Source organism: Argopecten irradians, chromosome 8, assembly GCF_041381155.1.
Source record: "Argopecten irradians isolate NY chromosome 8, Ai_NY, whole genome shotgun sequence".
Lineage (NCBI taxonomy): Eukaryota > Metazoa > Mollusca > Bivalvia > Pectinida > Pectinidae > Argopecten > Argopecten irradians.
Genome location: NC_091141.1, coordinates 5,649,986 through 5,669,918, shown reverse-complemented (window position 1 = coordinate 5,669,918; position 19,933 = coordinate 5,649,986). Strand labels below are relative to the sequence as shown.

At 32.8% G+C, this 19,933-nt stretch overlaps 1 protein-coding gene across 1 annotated transcript; it reads right to left on the bottom strand.

Annotated features, from left to right (window-relative positions):
- Positions 1 to 9,586: 9,586 nt before the first annotated feature.
- LOC138329175 (uncharacterized) lies at positions 9,587 to 19,914 on the bottom strand. Its single transcript, XM_069275971.1, has 3 exons — positions 19,561 to 19,914; positions 15,302 to 15,697; positions 9,587 to 14,254 (listed from the first exon to the last, which is right to left on the bottom strand). Exons 1-3 carry the CDS (start codon positions 19,637 to 19,639, stop codon positions 14,109 to 14,111), a joined length of 621 nt encoding a protein of 206 aa, XP_069132072.1. The 5' UTR covers positions 19,640 to 19,914; the 3' UTR covers positions 9,587 to 14,108.
- Positions 19,915 to 19,933: the final 19 nt, after the last annotated feature.

The following is a 19,933-nucleotide window of genomic DNA, read 5'->3' as shown; positions in this document are numbered from 1 at the left end:
GCACAGTATTTTGTTTTCTTTTCTCGTAGTATTGTCTCCTTTGTCAGAAAAAAATTCCGTATTAAGCATTAATAGATTAATAGTTATCTGGCCTTTCCGGGAGATAGTGATTGTTATGTCATGTATGAGCGCAACAATGAAAAAGATGTCAGTTTTGCTCACAGAATAAAGGGGCCGCGGTAGCCGAGTGATTAAGATGTCCCGACATATTACCACAAGCCCTCCACCTCTGGGATGCGGGTTCGAATTCCCTGTGGGGCAGTTACCAGGTATTGACCGCTGGTCGGTGTCCGGCTTTCTTCCACCATCAAACCTTGCACGTCCTTACATGACCCTGGCTGTTGATAGGAAGTTAAAGTAATAAAACCAACCACATCACAGAATACTGAAATCACAACCGATAACTTCTTATACGCATCGATAACTCTGTAATACGTATATACGAAGATCATATTGATACAAAAGATGAATAAAGTACTGCCTAATAACATTTTATGAAAAAATCAGGTTGCTTTTGATGTAACAAATATATAAGAAACGAAGTAACAATAACAATTTTGAGTTTAAATTTAAGAAGATTAAAAAAGATAATTCAGGCAATTTTTTAGCTTTAGAGATTGAAATTGAGTCTGTAAATTTGAATTTAATAACAATATATGGTCCCAATAAAGATGAGCCTGATTTCTTCAATATTATATCTAAAACAATAGAGGAATTTGGAAATGAAAAGTCTATTATTTGTGGTGATTTTAACCTGGTCCTTAACCCACAAATTGATTATGATAGGTCTTACAAACACATAAATAATCCACATGCCAGGGAGAAGGTGCTTAACATGATAGATGAGTATAATCTGATAGACATTTTTAGAGAATACCATCCAAATCTTAAAAGATACTCGTGGTGAAAAATAAATCCTCTTAAGCAATCTAGGTTAGATTTTTTTCTAATAAGTGATTGTTTATTACCTAATGTTAGCTCTTCCAATATTGAACCGAGCTATAGGTCAGATCACTCTATCACTACACTAGTTTTAAAATTTAATACATTTAAAAAAGGAAGGGGTCTATGGAAATTCAACAATTCTCTTCTTTATGATACAGAATATGCTAAATTAATTAAAGATGTCATTGCAGACACAAAAAAAGAATACTGTCTACCTATATATAATCTTAACAATATGAATAACATTGACGAGATGGTTTTACAGTTTAACATTGATGATCAGTTATTCCTTGAAACTCTGTTAATGAACATTAGAGGTAAAACAATATCTTATGCCTCTTATAAGAAAAAACAAAGAAACTTGAAGGAAAACGAATTGATTAAGTCCATACACAATTTGGAAAACAGTGAAATTATTAATATTACAGAAATTGAGAGGAAAAAAAAAGAATTAGAAGCCATTCGATTACATAAATTACGAGGAAGTATAATAAGGTCTAGAGCGCAATGGGAAAAAGATGGAGAAAAACCTACCAGTTATTTTTTTGGTCTAGAGAATCGAAACTTTACCTCCAAAATTATTCCCAAAATTCAAAGAGACGATGGAACCATAATAGAGAAACAAGAAGATATTTTGGAAAACATCAGACATTTTTATGAAGACTTGTATAAAGAGAACATACATTTACATGACATCGATCTTAATACATACTTGAATTTTAACGATATACCCAAACTTACTGTTACAGAGTCTCAGTCTCTAGAAGGTAAAATCACTTATAAAGAAACTAGTAACTTCCTAAAAAGTATGAAAAATAACAAAAGCCCTGGGTCTGATGGCTTTACGGTTGAGTTTTTTAAATTTTTCTGGATGAATATTGGTAAATTTGTAGTACGTTCTTTGAATTTTGGTTTCTCAAAAGAAGAATTATCAGTTACCCAGCGTCAGGGTGTAATTACTTGTATACCAAAAGGTGATAAGCCTCGACATTTTTTGAAGAATTGGCGTCCAATCTCATTACTGAACATAACTTATAAAATTGCTTCTGGTGTGATATCGTACGGAATGAAAAGTGTTTTAAATAAACTTATAAATCATGATCAGACAGGTTTTTTATCAGGGAGGTATATAGGCGAGAACACACGTTTACTTTATGATACTATGAAATTTACAGAAGATAATGATATTCCTGGGATGATCCTGATGGTAGACTTCGAAAAAGCCTTTGACTCTGTATCTTGGAATTATATTAGAAAAGTCTTGAATTTTTTTGGATTTGGCAATGACATTCTAAGATGGTTTAATACTTTACACAATAATGTCACATCTACAATTAATCAAGGTGGGAATTTATCTTCTTTTTTTGAAGTCAAAATATCTTGTCGTCAAGGCGATCCAATAGCTCCATACATTTTTATACTATGTGCTGAAGTTTTGGCAATTCGTTTAAGGAAAAACATTAATATAAAAGGAATTAAAACAAATGACACTGATATTCTTACAGATGATACATTTCTTACATTAGACGGATCAGAAAAGTCACTTAGTGAGAGTTTAACAGAATTAATTTCCTTCAAACATATATCAGGTTTAAAAATTAATGTAGATAAAACTGAAATAATATGGATAGGAAGTATGAAGTACAGTAACGAGACTATGCTCCCAGAGTTCCATCTCAATTGGGGAAACACTAAATTCACATTACTTGGGATTGACTTTGATGTAAATCTAGATAACATGCCTAAGATGAACTTTGACAAGAAAATTGTGAAATTAAAAAGTTTAATTGATATATGGAAGAAAAGGAAACTAACACCTTTTGGTAAGGTTCACATTATCAAATCATTAATGTTATCTCAATTTAACCATTTGTTTATATCTCTTCCAAATCCAAGTGAAAAGGTGATAAAGGAAATAAACACACTTCTATTTGAATTTCTATGGAATAGTAAAACTGACAAAGTAAAAAGAAATATTGTTGTCCAAGATTATTGTAACGGGGGTTAAAAATGATTAATTTATATGCTTTCATAAATTCTTTGAAATTAGGATGGATTAGAAGACTGTACAAGAAGGAAGGGAAATGGAAATTGATTTTGAAAGAAAATATTGATATTGATATATTACTAAATATTGGTGGTGAATATATATTGCAGTGTAGTAATTTATGCAAGAACAGTTTTTGGAAAGATGTTTTGAATACCTGGTATAAATTTAATAATGCTAAGGAAATGCTAGAGTTGCAGAAAAATTCATTTTTAACAAAATGCATTTGGCATTATAAGGATATAACTATAGCAGGTAAACCCATTTTTTACAAAACTTGGTATAAATCAGGAATTCATTCTGTCGCAGATCTTGTAAAGAATTCTGATATATTTTCCTTCTATACATTAGAAGAGCTTTCACAGCTATATTCACTCCGTACAAACTTCCTCCAAGTTCAAGGATTAACATCAGCAGTTCGGAAATGTTTGCCAAATCCATTGCCCCTTAATACTCCATCAGTTGTTCGTCCATTTTTACCTCCAAACATAGTACCTGTACTCCAAAGTTTTAAGGACTCTAAACTCTTTTATAATGTTTTTAATAAAACAACCACTGTAGCCACAGGTAAACTCAAATGGCAAGAACAATTTGAATTTCCTGACGGAGAATGGAGCAAAATTTTCAATATTCCGTATAAAATAACTAAAAATACGAAACTTCAATGGCTCCAATATCGTCCATCCCACTATATTCTTACTACAAACTCTAGTTTATTTAAATATGGTGTTGTGCTTAATGTGGGAGTGCCAAGAGGTGCAAAATATGTTACAAAAATTTGAGACTCTTTTAGATGTACTTTACATTCCGTTTGCAGTAAATAAGCCGTCTTTTATCTTTGGACTTACGAACAATGGTATAAATACTGCTGTTGATAATGTTATAATTCTTATTATTAAACAATATATTTATAGGACCAGATGTTTTAATAAATCTTTAAATGTTCATGCATTGGTAAACAATATAAAAGAGTATTACAACATACTAAAATATATATCAAATGGACAGAATGACAGTTTAAAAACAAAATTTGCCAATACCTGGAGTAAGTGGATAAATCTTATCCACCTTGACATATGATTGTCAAAGCTATCTGACAGTTCCTTTATAATTTTATATCCGAAGCAACTGTGATGTTACTAGTCACATCTCAAACAAATACATTTCTAACCACTTTCCTCTGCATCTTTCCTCTATTTTCTCTACTTCTCATTTTCCTCATCCTTTTACTTTCTTATTTTCTTTTTTTTTCTTTTTTCTTCTTCTTCTTTTTCTAAATTTTCTAGAATTAAAAATTTATTTTCATTGTTTTGTCAAGAGAATTATTATAACTGTGAGTGTGCTAGGCTGTGTGTATGAGTATGTTTATGCATGGAATCACAAGTATTTACTCTAAAAGTTTTATGTGTGAGGGTGTTTGTGTGTGTATGTGTGTGTGTATGTGCCTATGGAGTGATGCCTCTTATAAATGTATGTAAAACTATATTAAAATGTAAATTATGTATTTACCTTGTACATGTATGTTTTGGTATATATAATGTATGTAAGGGTGTGATTGATTGTGTGTTTATGTATGTATGTATGTATGTATGTATGTATGTATGTATGTATGTATGTATGTATGTATGTATACATGTGTGTATATATGTAGGTGTGTGTGTATGTATGTATGTGTATGTATGTGTATCTGTGTGTGTATGTAAGGATATAGGTATATGTATGATCGTGTATGTGTAGATATACAAAGGTATGTGTGAAAAGGTGATCGCATAAAAAAACCATATTGAATTAAATTATATTAAATATAGATGATTAATTATAATACCAATATGATTTAAAAATAAAAGAATTATAAAAAAAAGAAACGAAGTGGTTTACACAATATTCTAACCACATTTATGTACGACGCAAATGACTTTAGCCGTCGGTAGAAAGGATGCATTCTGTTACTTTCAGTGATGCCCACCTCTTACACTGTGATTGCTTGACTATTGAGATCTTAATCAACACACGTTTGCAAAAACTAAAAAACGGACGTTTTACATAAAGCAGCCTTCGTTCACAGTGCGAGTTTTTAATCATAAATACTTGTTCCTCGTTTGGCGTTAAAGACCTACTACCTTTCCGAAAAAGCTTTTGATTTTTTTGGATGTAAAACAAGATTGATAATTTTGTGAAGCCTCAAAAGTTATTAGCTGAACGTAAATACTAAACTTACATTACCTTCTGTTTGGTGTTGTAACCTTATCTTATGTTTATTTTCTTATGTTATTATTGTTTTTAAGAAAAAGTAGCGGGCCTTTTAAAGATGCTCCACCGCCGACAGAGCATAAATGCTATTAATCATTTGAACAATAATTGTTGTTTAATCATGTTTATATATGTCTAATTAAAACAAAAATTAATATAATATAATTTATTTTGCCTTTGTTGCATGGGCAATCAGTACTTCATTCCATATAGGATATAGTGCCACGGAATTTTTTCGGGATGCAATTAATAATTTTTTTATATTTTTAACTTAAAATAAAATTAGAAGTTCAAACATTTCAATGGTGGTAATGGTGTAAAGTAAGTAACATTTGTAACTGAAGAAAAATACTAAATCGTCTGCTCCTCTTTTTGATAGTGAAAAAATACCATTTGTCAGCGGTGGAGCATCTTTAACAGTATTATACAAAGACAATAATATTTTCAACCTATTTATAATATGAGTCAAAGTTTTAAAATTGATAATATAAACAACTGGGCTCTTACTGCTGTCGAAAGAAATTGAACATACAAGGAAACCCAGTTTGTGGGTAAAACATAAAGTGGAAAGTATTTTAGTTTTTAGATATTCTAATTTTCTCCATAATAACCAAAGGTTTTTCTCTTATAGATTGCCGATATTAAATAAAAAGTAGTAAAATATTTTAACTTTTGCTAGCAATAACACCATTATGTTGTTTTGATTTCCAAAATCTAAGATGAGATGTATCTTGTTAAATCGAAGTGGCTATGGAAGGTTCTACCAGAGAGAGAGAGTTTTACGTGGAGCCTTTGGAATATAGAATCACATCTAAATCACTCATTTTCGGCTTTATACGCTTTAACATCCACAGAATAGTCATTGTCTCACACAAATGGTTGTCTGGGGAGATATCGCGAGAGTAGGAAGCAGAGACAGTACAGATAACACAAATAAAAACACGAGAAATGTTAAAGTCAGGACAACAGAGCTATTTTGGTGTCTTTACTGCCATGTGTCCCTAGAGGAGAGAAGCAAAGGAAGAAGAAAAAAAACACATTTCTATAAGACAATCGACACCAATGTCGTTTACAGATGCATACATACTGATGTAACTTTATTGTGTTAGCTTACCGACAACTACGGGCTCTATAATAAGGTTACAGAGTCTTCTAATACGATAACTGATACCTGGTGACTGGCACAACCATCGCGTTTAGCAGCCATTCCTTTCAGAGTCGTTGCTTACACTTATATCATTACAAATGTGTGCAATTTTGGGTATCAGTAGTAATGTCATTCAAAGTCGATTCTTGTACATTTACAAGCTTACCAACAATGCAATGTGCCTTACATGTACCGCATATACAGTCCAAAACGAAGATCAGTTATTAAATGAACCGAAATGAATGCTATGAAATTATGTTTATTGTAAATAAACAATGAGTACATCATGAATAAACCATGCCAAACTTTCGTTTTATATATTCTCTTTAAATTTGACCATGTTTAATGGAGTTTTGGTTAGGATTGTGATTTGGATATAGTTGATGCATTATATATAGTTTTTTTTTTTCAATCGATCTTAACAGGATGCATTGTCTCCAGTAGTAGAATATTGAATATTTAGAGACGCAGAATTTGTAGGTTTTTTTCTAGTGAGAGAAATCCAATAAATCGGTTTCATTACATTTTACAGACATATTATTAAAAGGCAGAATTTAGATCTGGAAAATTAATATCAATAACAGTCATGTAATAAAACTTGATATAAAAAAAAAATAAAAAAAAATAATAATAAATAAAACGTATAGCTAGTTACTTTCGTGGATTTTTTTTTTTCACTTTCGCGGTACATGATAACGAAAATTTGCTACGCGAAATATTGACAAATGTTGACTTATTCTAAAGTCAAAATCATGAACATTAAAAACCGCTGAAATTAAAAAATCTCGTTTTTAGTTAAATCGCTATTAAATCGTTAAATCATATAATCAAGGTCCAAACTGATGGCGTACGAAACATCAGGATCCAAACTGATGGCGTACGAAACATCAGGATCCAAACTGATGGCGTACGAAACATCAGGATCCAAACTGATGGCGTACGAAACATCAAGGTCCAAACTGATGGCGTACGAAACATCAAGGTCCAAACTGATGGCGTACGAAACATCAAGGTCCAAACTGATGGCGTACGAAACATCAGGATCCAAACTGATGGCTTACGTCTTTGAACAATTCCTGAGACATTGTTATGCATGTGTGCCAGTGTCTGATGTTAAAAGATCTATAAAACACTAATAGCTAATGGTATGCAATTGGATATGGTAATCGATAATCCAAAATTAGAAAATATCAACATAGATCAGCCTGCCGGGTCATATCTTAAATCAGTACTTAGGCTTTGTGCGGTAATGCTAATGAAAACTAAGCCTGTTCGTCGGCGTTTTCCTATTCATTAGAAATGTTGCTGCTTTATATATAGCAAGATTACACGAAAAGAAAATCAATTACGTTTTCTTTTTACAAAAGCAGCATCGCTTCTTTGAAGGATTCCATCGATCTGGAATTTTAAATTGTAAAGTAAACCCATACTATAAATTATAAAGAGTATCGCCGAAGTGTTGTTGTTTTTGTTCTTGTTTTGTTTCTGCAGTATTACGTAAATTGTTGGATGATGTACAAAAACTCGAAATACCTTTAAATATTCTAATCTTAATGATGGGATTTTATTCATTCAATAAAAAAATAACAAAACCAGTTCTGCTTTCCACATTAACAGTTTTTACATGGTCAAGTCGATTTGGTATTATTTGGCATATATTTGAATCCCCAACTGACAAATATTGACTACTGGAGACAACAAAATTTTGTTTCACGTTTTATCATCAGCAAGGATCATCTATGGTCGTGTTCAATCTGATTAAAATCATTTCTTGATCGTTGTCTACGTTGCCAGGCAAATTGCACGTGACAGATGGCTTTAATTGGATTGCGACAGATTCAGAAGGTGAATGGAAGCCGGAGAAAACTTACCGGCAATATGTTCCCTACAGGAAAACAATGAATAAGTATAGAGACACAGGCAGCATGACGAGAAGCATAAATCGCATTATTTACAAACCATGCGTTCATTGGTACAAAGTCTGTTAACTATACCCTGTATTCTAGCGTCACCCTCGATAATCCAGGGTTTACTTTCACTATCGTTATGTTCATGAGAAAAATAAATTGACCAATCACAGGCCAGCAGACTCTTCAGTGAAGATTACAGAGAGTGACGCCCAATTTCATAAGCCACAAAATCAGCCACAATATAATGTTTTAGATATTTTTGATGTAAATCAAAGGACCAAACTACCTTCTCATCTGTCAGGGAATGGATGTTACCACAGAAACCACTCGAATGTCTAGGATATCCTCTTTTATTATACCTCACTTAGAATGTTTTAATTGTATTAAACTTGATCACATGACATTGAATAAGTTGGATATTTCACTGGAATATGAAAGACTAGGGAAATAACCCCAGGGAAATAATCTTTTGAAGCTCCGCATGTGACCGGAAGTTGACGTCATCTGCAACGTTAAGCATCCATGGCAACGCTGTTTGCTTATTTGTTTGCAGCCAGACGAATTTATCTTTTGTTGGGAAAATATCTTCACGAGTTCTTTTGAAAGAAATTAAGAATAGCTTGTTGATATTGAAAAACAAATATATGGATTTATTTTAATTTTGTTCGGTATAATAAAAAAATTTATATCCCTATGTGTCGGGTACATCTCCCTGAAAAGAGGGCATGACTTTAACATATTTTATGAACATATTCCTCAATGAACCAGAAACCGCGTTCGAAAATAAAATAATAATCTTTTCATGCATATTTCATTGTATTAGCTATATTTTCAACAAACTTTCACCTTTTAGAATATTGATTTTCACGGTTTCTTTATAAATTAAAATTATCTATTTACATTTTCTACATCATTTGGATAATGACATATACACATAACCCCATTGTTATTTGTACCGAGATCCATGGATTGCCACGTATTGACGATGAACACTTCCTTTTGATTGCCTTTATATTTACATAATGTTTCCTATATATAACTATGGAGGCCTATCGATTTTCTTATACAATTTGTTAACCCATATTGCATTTTGTTTGATCAAAATAAATTTTGTGCCATTGCACATTAGAGAAGTATGCATGCCGTAAATTCTGGATTAGATCTACTTACCGAAACAAATATTTTTCATTCTCTTCTCATCCTATGAAAGCCAGATTATTTTGTGTGCGGTTGAATTTCGATTTCTTCGCTGAGAAATCGCCAAAATAAAACGCCCCACGAAAATGATTCAATTTCAGCAAAATTTTATTTCAATAACTGAAAAAGGATTGAACATCGGACAATGCCTATTTGAGTTCTCTCCCAGGAAATAATACGTATACATATCTATCACATAATCCGCCTGATATCCAGTGATTTCATGATTTTCATTGGCTGGAAATTCATTATGACGTAAGACAGAAACAATAAAATGATGCCAGGAAAAATGACGAGGATTACGAGGCTCGAGATTACGCTAAGGCTCGCAAAAATAAAAATTCCTAAAACCCGTTTCATAAAATATCAAATGAAATGAACACTCATGTAGGATCCTATATATAACAGATCCAAAGTGGACTGAATCCCGTTTTATATATGTGTGAACGCCGCAAAGTTAAGTCATGCCGAACATCAGTTGGTCTACCGTATTTCTTTGTTAACCAGTTATTACCGTAAATTCTAAGTCGATTCAGAATAATCCTCAATACAAAAATAACAGCATAATGTAACCTTTGTGACATTCTTGAAAAACGTTGTCTTCAAAGACAAGAGCATAATTCTGTCTTTGCATATAACAGAGTTAGCTCCCTTGTGGGTAGGTATCGATTGTTACGTCATTATTTTGTGAGCGCAATTTACGTCGTTTTCTTCAAAAAGTGTGACGTTACGCTCGCAAAGACATGACGTCACAATCAATACCTACCCGGAAGGGCAGATACATTGTAACTCTGTAATATGCAAATACAGAATATAAGGGAGTTCTCCGGAGATTTAGGCATGTTTGTAGGTTAGGATAAACAGCTCTTATCTTCTAAATAAACATACACATATTAGCTACTTAAAGGGACAATTCACTCAGGCTAATTCTTTTACATAACCAAGAAGCAAAATATAGCATAAATGTATTGCTCTACATTTCTTATGGAACATATAAGGTAAACTATTGACAAATTCCACGACATTGTTAAGTATTTTAATTAATACCGTTGAAATATCAAATCGTTGATCAATACGATTTAGCAGGTACAATATGGACGCTGTACCCATACCCGAGCCAAAGTCATGCACGTTAAACAAAAAAAAAACTACATAACTACTGAAAAGGTGATAAAATGATTTTTAGGCAAGACAATTCACCTAATAAGGTAAATACACTACTGTTAGAGCGATTTTAGCAGTTTTAGACAAAAGTTCCATTACTCTACGAGCAAGGGACTGGGTTCGGCATACAAAAAGTTCGACCACAATGTGTAATGGCGGACAGCGAGCGAGTTTGAACATCTACACACATGTCACAACCATGGGCTTTTCATGCATATCACAGTAAAACTGACTGCTCTAACTTCCATTAGAACTGGGTTTTTTAAATATTTGTACAAATTTTAATGTTCTTTTAGACTGAATTGTCCCTTTAACAGAGGCTTTATAAAGAATGTTTCTACCTAATTTGTTTATGAATCCAAATGCGAGGTTATGTGATTTTAATAAAAGATATTATCTTTCTATTGGCAACTTATATTATTAAAATTATACATGTATATCTCTTTGATAGTATAGTTACCTAGTACATATGCACATGTATATGAACAACTACTCCGATGTTACAAACCAGATGTTTAATATAGTTCATTACCTCTTCAATACAATTACATACAACACTGATCATAAGAAGGATACGTAGTACACAACGAGGACTTCATCGACAGTTCGGTTCTAAACATAAAATTAATTTATTGTCCGATAAATTGGGCGGAATAACGAGGCGATTCACACATTATTGAGAACAAAACCTACTCTTCTGATTGGTTTTCGTTGTTTTGCTCAATTAACAGAACCATTTATGCTAATCATCATTTACTATTTAACTTGTTGGGAGGTAGCGTAAGTTAATAAAACGCCCATTCTATAATGTAAACGACTTGATATATACATTTCCTTTATTCCCACTTCAGTTTTCAATGTTTTTTATATTGTATTCAAAATGCATTATCACCCAAAAATGGACCAAGTAACTAAGTTGTTATTGAATTCCAGAATGCGACCACCAAGCTGTATTACATCACTGGTAAATGCATTTGACTTTTATAACATTGTAAAAAATATTTATTTTTCATGAAGCGTTATAGTTAATTGATTCGCTCGATTGTCAAATCACCCATTGAACTAAATGGGTGAGCTTCAATGGTGAATTGATGCAGTTTACCATTCAATATTCAGGGGACATAGTTCGTATGGATGTCGACTAGTTAATGATTTATTGACATTATTCGGTATGTATGGTTGGGAAAGTATTTGATCATGACACTTAATCAATATAGTACTTTGTCCATATACCCACCGTATAATATTGGTGATAACTGAAGGAGTACCTCATTTATTCCGTTTGTCAATATGATCGATAAAATCTAAAAGAATGTTTGTTTATAAAACTTAGTACAAATTATTTCGCCTTCGTATTTATAGGCGAATACTCAATACTTTCGTCTTCATATATAACATATTTATAGGCCTATATACATTTATATATAGATCTTGCGCCAATGAACGCCAGATTTATGTTTCTGGATAATTAAGCGACGTGTACTTAGTAACATTCAGCTTGATATTTATCGATAATAGCATCCCTGGAAAAGAAAATGCATTTCCCTTACACGTGTGAATTGGTTTTGTAAAGATTATATTAAAAATAAAAGTTAGTTAGTACCGTTGAAATATCACTACGTGCTCAGGCGTTTGTATTCCACAATTATATGTAGGGTTGCATGATGTTCTTCTACTCATTATCTGTATAACTGACAAAATATTTGGTAAACTGCTAATCGAACAGACTATCGAGGTATACGGCTACGTCAATACTGTGGGAAGGTTTTGCAGTCGATCAAATGGTCAGATATCTGAAATATTTCAGTTTGGTTTTAAAACATGAAGCTAGACTTGGTCGTTGATTTATTATATGCAGTGTACTTACGTAAATATTGCCGTCACCCTAATCTCATTTGACTTTGTGATACGACTTGCATGTGCTCGATCCTCGATATTTTCGAGGTAACATAATCACTGTCCGGTAGTACCCGCATAGTGTCAAAGCTATTCATTTCTTTTGATATGAATCAATAGACCAAATACATCCTCCATCTGTCGTTACTTATGGAAATTTCAGATTTGCAATGACTTAGTCAGGTGCCGGATACTAAGACAGTGATGGTTACACTGAAGTATCGAAGATACGATGGCGGGTGTTGTAGAGGAAGTATAGAGAACACTTATTATTTTGGAGCATTTGGTTTAGTTAGTATTTAGTCAATAATTTGAGCATGACGCTGTTATTTTTAATTTTGATTTGCCCAAAGTGGTATATAATGGTGGTTGTCGAACACCGAGTTTAACATTCTAATGTATACTGTTTTAATAGTTTGTTCACTTTATTGACCATACCCGCATGCCATTCTATGTAAAACAATTAGCTATTGGTAACTCAAGAGAAGCTATGATTCATTTTCAGAATTTAAAAACAACTTTACATTAACAAAGGTTTATGCCTAAAGGCCATGGCTACATGAGAATAATGCAAATACAAGTAACAAGTAACAGGTGTTATTGTCATGCAACCCTTTGTCAAGTAACAGGTGTTATTGTCATTTTCCTACATTACGTAATTATAATTCAATTTTGCTTGTTACGAGCATTTCCATTGGCTTAAAAATTTACTTTATCAGCCTATCATTCGACAGTAACGTCGCTTCTGATTGGCTGAGATGACGGCGTAATAATTTCATAGACAAAAGAGTCCCAAAATGAATTTTAAATGTTGAAGAGATTATCTTTAGTAAAATGAATTATAAGGATTAATTTGAATAGATTTTTTTATGTTATGGAGATATAACACAAAAATCTGAGTATACTCTCATCATAAACCGCTTCGCGGTTTATTTAGAGTACACTCAGATTTTTGTGTTATATCTCCATAACATAAAAAATCTATTCAAGTTAATCCTTAAATAACTACATCAAAGGGACACAATGCTAAGGTAACAGAATGGCATCCTCTCTCTCTCTCTCTCTCTTGTTCCCTGTATTCTGCTTTTTTATCAAATATGTTGCTACCATTGCAGCTAGATACGTTTAGCCTAGTTCACAATGAACTAAACCTTCTTAAATACTATTCAAAGGCGGATTGCTAGTGTCACTCGTACCATAAAATGAGTGAAAGGAAAGCTGCATCTTGCACATAAAAATGTAACTTCTCCACAGATTACAATGGTATGTCGATGTGTGTCGTATCCTTCCTTCCCGGAGGTAATTTCCTCATCTTCTACCATGACTGTTTCAGTGTTATTTGACTAGGTCTGATTACCAAGAACGTGGTAATAAAAAACTGGTATGAAAACCTAGTCTTTCTGATTGTGCATCCTGAATTCATGTCAGCAATGTGTTATTATCCTTAAGAGATATCACTTATGATGCTGAACCCCTTATTTAGTATCTGATTTTGAAACAAGTCATGAATTATTTATGACGGTTAGCGAGGCTGGTAGGCAAACTATATATGTCATACATGTGCGTCGTCTGCTAATTTTTGATCTGGGCTTCTGACATGTTTTATTATATCCATTAAAACAACAAAACAGAATGCTGACAATATCACTGCTCCGGCTCCAATCGCGATCAGATCCTGGGTATCCAGCACATAAAAATCTGGAAAACATGAATAACGGCAGCGTTTAGACATACATTTAGTATCTTATCCTAGCATTTAAGCAAGTCAACACAAGTTACTTCCCTTTAGGTAGAATACAGGGATATATTTCGATTATCTCTCTTTGAATGTAGTATACATAAAACTGATTCAGAAAAACTTGATGCATGAATTTCATATTCAATAAGTCAATGTTCCTAGTGTGACGTCATACAACTCTTTCCCTGTTTCTGTTGTGAGAAATCTCAAGATTTTCAAAACTGACCAATCGGTAGCTAGGCAAAGTGGGGGAAACTAATACGTTTGCTTTAATGTATTAAAATAGTTGGATGCGATTAGATGGAAAAAAAAAATTAAAAACGTTTTTCGCGTTATTTGCGATTTTCGTTTTCATTGAGATATGAAAATTGATTAATGTTCAAAGATTTTTAAAACACTTTCATATGTTTATCCTCTCGTTTTGCTTCAGAATTGCACTAGAAACAACATAATTATAATAATTGGTCAGCAGACCTTCAGGTTTACAATTTGAACAGTGGTAAATACATTTCAGAGCGTCTGGTGTTTTCTATGAAGGATGATTAGATTTGTGTTATGATAACTTAAATGGAGGTCTCATTATTCATATTTTTCTTTATAATTGAATTTCTTGTGGTACTGCAGACTAATTGCTAATTCTGTTTGTCGTCATAGCTTAAGGATAAACTGCATTTGAATTTTGCTTTTACATTTTTACTTGACACAAAAACCAGACGTTCATTTTAACCGATGCGTTGATCATCATATTAATTCAGAGGGCTGACACTCGTACATAATATTATCTGATGAAAATATAAAGATATGACATTTTATTTAAAATAATGAGAGTTATTTGCCCTTGATTGTAGATTTCTTATGTCATGTGTTCATGAGTATAATGTTAAGTCGTTCAGAGATAGCGACGCATTTTTAACTCAAAAGCTAATAGCAAAATAATGTCACAATCGATACCTACCCGCAAGGACAGATAACTCTGTCAAATGGAAAGACGGAATTAATGTACTTACCTTTCGAAAACAGCCTGTTCGTAGAATCGTTGAAATTATATTCACAGAGAACAGATATTTTCTCATGACATTTACATTCTTGTCTTGTTATATTCCAATATGGCTCCAGCTTTATAAACTCGCACCTTTCCTCTTCATCTGTCGTTCTTTTACTTATAATTCTTTCATTTCTTTCGTGTTGTTCTCTCGTCCAAAATTGAACTGATGAGTTTGAGAATTTTGAAAATAGATAATGAAAAGCTGACGTCACGTCAACATCCGTGTCCATATGTGGAATGTTGCTTCCATCTCGCGTGCAAAGCTGTTCAGCACTTGGAAAGTCATGGAATTCTGGGTAAAATCTAAAGCATTTCCGGCGCGACGTATCTAGTGACCAATGCAAGGAAGGGCAGTCACCTGTAACTATAGAGTAAATATCTATTTTGAAATAGGTGTGTAGATTCCAAACAACAAAACACATCTCATACTTTCTGAAGCACGTATAACTTAAGCTCAAGTATTGAATCTTTGAACTTAATACGCTATCAAAGGATCGTATTCCTAATGAGCATCCAACTTACTTAACATTTCGTTCATCTTTGAACTACAATAGACCTATTATGAGAGAAACCTCAAATATGTGTTTTAGATTTCTCAATAAACAGCTGGTACGTAATATTTCAGTAAATGTGTTAAACACATTGCCTTACAAGAACCTTTGCAAATTCCATTCTGTTTCAAACTTGATTCATCAACATTTTGAAAATGAAGGAAATACATTTAGGAAACATAATCATTGAATACCAACCTCGATGTTTCTGAATCATCAGTTGGAAAAATGATATGATCTCTTTTGTTTCTTACATGGAATTTAATATCTTCCATAAGTACCACTACGCTGTCTTAGTTTCTGGATATATCGCTACAATACCCTTGTTTATTTACTGCCTGTTTCAAAAGCAATGTTGAATATAATTAGTTATTAATCTGTTTAGCTGTTGATTTCTTTCTCAGAAAACATGTCATGTTATTGCAAACACTTTTTGGTTTTGTTTTTAAGTAAAATCGCTAAGCGAAAGTGAAGTACAGAACTGTTTTCTTACAAGCTGTTTGACCTATAGTAATTAGTTTATTCGTCATACTCCGTGTAGCACTCCCAAATTCTCGTATAGGTATTTTGGTACAAACCTCACAACGGAACAGCATTGCAAGTATAACGTTTACGACACGAGATTTTGATCGTTTTGAAAAGTAGGGTCCTTCTGAAATACGTGCTATAAAGCGTTCGGAAGCGTTACTAGGTAACTTTGTCAAAATAACTGAAGAAAAGTATTGTCATTTAGAAATATGTTCTTAGTATCTTAATAATTCATCTTTTTATTGAATGGCACGAAGAGTTATTTCAATTTTAAAAATGTGTTTCCGTGTTTTTGGGCTAATTTTTCCTTCTCCACCAACATCTTTCTATTTCTAAATATTTAGCTGTTTTCTGCAGAACTTAGTGTTTTCCATTTCCAAAATGAGAAAGTCCGTCTGTAAATCTGACAGCTGGATTCAATGAATCATAATAAATGCATTACATAATGGCGACGTCACAATATATTCGTCAGTACCTGTGTCCAAGGCAATGGAGTATATATATATATAGAAATTGATAACGAATAAGACCAGCACCACATTAGTTCTGTAAAATTAGAACAAAAGAAACAAATAGGTTAGTAAATGCAAAAGATTAATATGAAGCTTTAGTGGAGATCCATACCTCTGTTTTACCTTATGGTGCGGTGATATTCAACTACCGCGCGGTATTTAGGACGACGGCAGGAACATAAGACGACCCGCGTTATGAAAATTAACATTTTATTTATTTATTTATTTGAATTCAATTGTTAAGAAGGCGTTGATAAGTGTAGTATAAACGGTAAGTTCATAATTTTTGCGAGTCTATAAAATTATCGATTTCGTTGTACATTCCCATTTTTAAAATGAAAATCTCCTTTCGGAAAGGTAGTGGGCCTTTAATTAACTTCTAACGTGCATTAAAGGAGAAAGTCTAAAATATCACTCCTACTGCATCACAGTCGTAATCATTTCCTATCACACAAAATGCCCATGACGAATTGCCGTCCTGTTCATACGTTTACTGCGAGATACATGTAACATGACAGGCGTCAGTTTTCTGCAGACCTATCATTTATACTGCTGTATCAATAAAGATCAATGGCAGAGTACGGAGGTTAGCAAACATCATGGTAGTAATGACTTCAAGAAACGACGTGTCTAGACATGAGCATCAGTATTTGAAAGAGACTAATAATATCTGCTGATGGATGGAATCAAGCGTTGTAAGGCTTATCTGCTTATTTATAAATTTTCAGTATTCTCGTAGGTCATATATCAAGGTAGCCACGGAAACTAGCTTATTACATTAAACATGCATTGTTGATACCTTTTATTTGTATCCGCAAAGCATTGATAACTTGCTATAAATCTACTTAAATTTGTTTAAATGTTATTTGGAAGTAAATATGAAGTACATAGATATTTCAATGTTGTTTAGAAAAATCATTAACACTGTTCGAACAATAAAAAGGGCATTCAACATCAAAAGGATGACACCCAAGTTGACAATACTAGATTGTATCCTGAACCTTTGGTGATGACGACACCCGATGTAAAAGTGAGGCATTATTGTCACACAGGGATATGTATAATAACACTAGCACGTGCTCTATACATGCTTCCATCATAAATACAGACATATTACCACATAGACGCCAAATAAATCAATTAAAAGCAGTGACATGTTATACAGATATAGAGATGGTCGTGTATTTCTACACATAAAGCCATTCTACCTCAGACATGGCGACACACGTTGCTATGGGTAACTATGATGGGGATTGATGAAATTAAATCCTGCTTTTATTATTAATAAATACAATCTCGTATTGTGCTTGTGTTGTATGTTAGTCTGAAACAATGCTGCATTGCATCAAAGCTAAAGCCACGAAGTAACACTGAGAATGAAAATTCAGACAAACAACACAATTTTTACTAAGTAAGCATCAATGTTTCATAGGTATGTCTGTTCAATCTTTCACACTGTTTGAAAACATCATTAAGGTATGATTAAATAAAAGCTATAACATCATAGCTGTCTAACATCATGTAGAAAATCATACCAAATATGGCATTTGCAACCTTATTAAAATTAAACATATGTAAACTACTAGTTGGCAGTAATGCAGGCATTATCCTTAAAGTACAATTTCACCAGTAAAGATGGGATTAAGGTAGGATTCAATAAAAACTACATACTGTCTAACATAAAGTACTGGTTGTGTAGAAATGTTCACTGTTTTCACGGTTGGTGTCGAATCACGAATATAAAAAAACAAACGACTTTGTTTTAAGGTTATTTGGATCGCTGTCATTATGACCTACCACGAATATGTATGCTAATAAAACACTTTGGAAACTTCACACCACGAAATAAAGTACCTACAAACATCTTATGAAATATATATACTTTGTCAAATTATGGTGTTTTCTTAGCTTCAGACCAAAAACCAGAATCTACACAATTGTCTCTTGTACCACATTTATGGAGTTCAACTAAGATATCTTGTTTATATTTTTCTTTTTTTTTTCGAAAAAAAGGAAAGAAAAAAAATACTGTTTGCGACCATCTCTTTAAATATTACTTGGTGACATTTGTACCAGGTTTTCAATTATTTGAAATATTATGAAATGTTTCCTGATTTCAGTATTATAAGTGTATTGTGTACGTTTAACATAATTTTGTGTGATTTGTGTAGACACATATACACAATTCACACAAAATTCTGTTTAACGTAAACAATACACTTATAATACTGAATTCAGGAAACAAGACACTTGCATTGTTATATGATTTATAAACCCGAACGGCAAATCAGTCGAGGGGTGATGTCCCCATGTTTATATTCTATATAATATACAGAAATACACATAGATAAGATTAACCTTGTCTTGCATTAACAATACAACTGTACCTTGCAAACTAGTCTAGGTACATGTATTAATAAAATCAAACAGAAAAAAAGTTTCTTCTGTACAATATCTATTTACAACATAATATGCAAAAGTTCATTTAAAGATACTTTGAATAAGAAGGAAAGTCACTATGTGATGCAGTGGCTAGCATTCTAATTAACTACATTGCATTTATATAAAATATATCTGAATATTTACTTCAATGAAATAACTTTTTTACATTATTATTCATAAGTACGTACCTTGTCTTCCATAATTGCCAGACGTTATCAAAAAGAAATTACACAGGTGTAAAACAGGGATTAAAATGTTCTTTTCCATGTCAAGTGATTTCAGCTCAGTTTAGTTTCTCTTCTCTGATGGCTCTATCATACTAGACAGGCTCTAATCGTGTACTTTCATTCTCCCGCTAAAAAATAAACATTTGCGAAAGGAAGAGGAACCCACGTATTTGTTTTATCAGACAGCGAAGGCCGTCACGCCATCAAATGTTTAACCCCAGCGGAATTCAGATCCTGTTTCGTAACATTTAAATTATCGCACATTAACCCTCAGTAACTGTAATGGACCTGTGGGTAATATGACCAGTCACATATGCAGTGGTCGTTTGGGAGA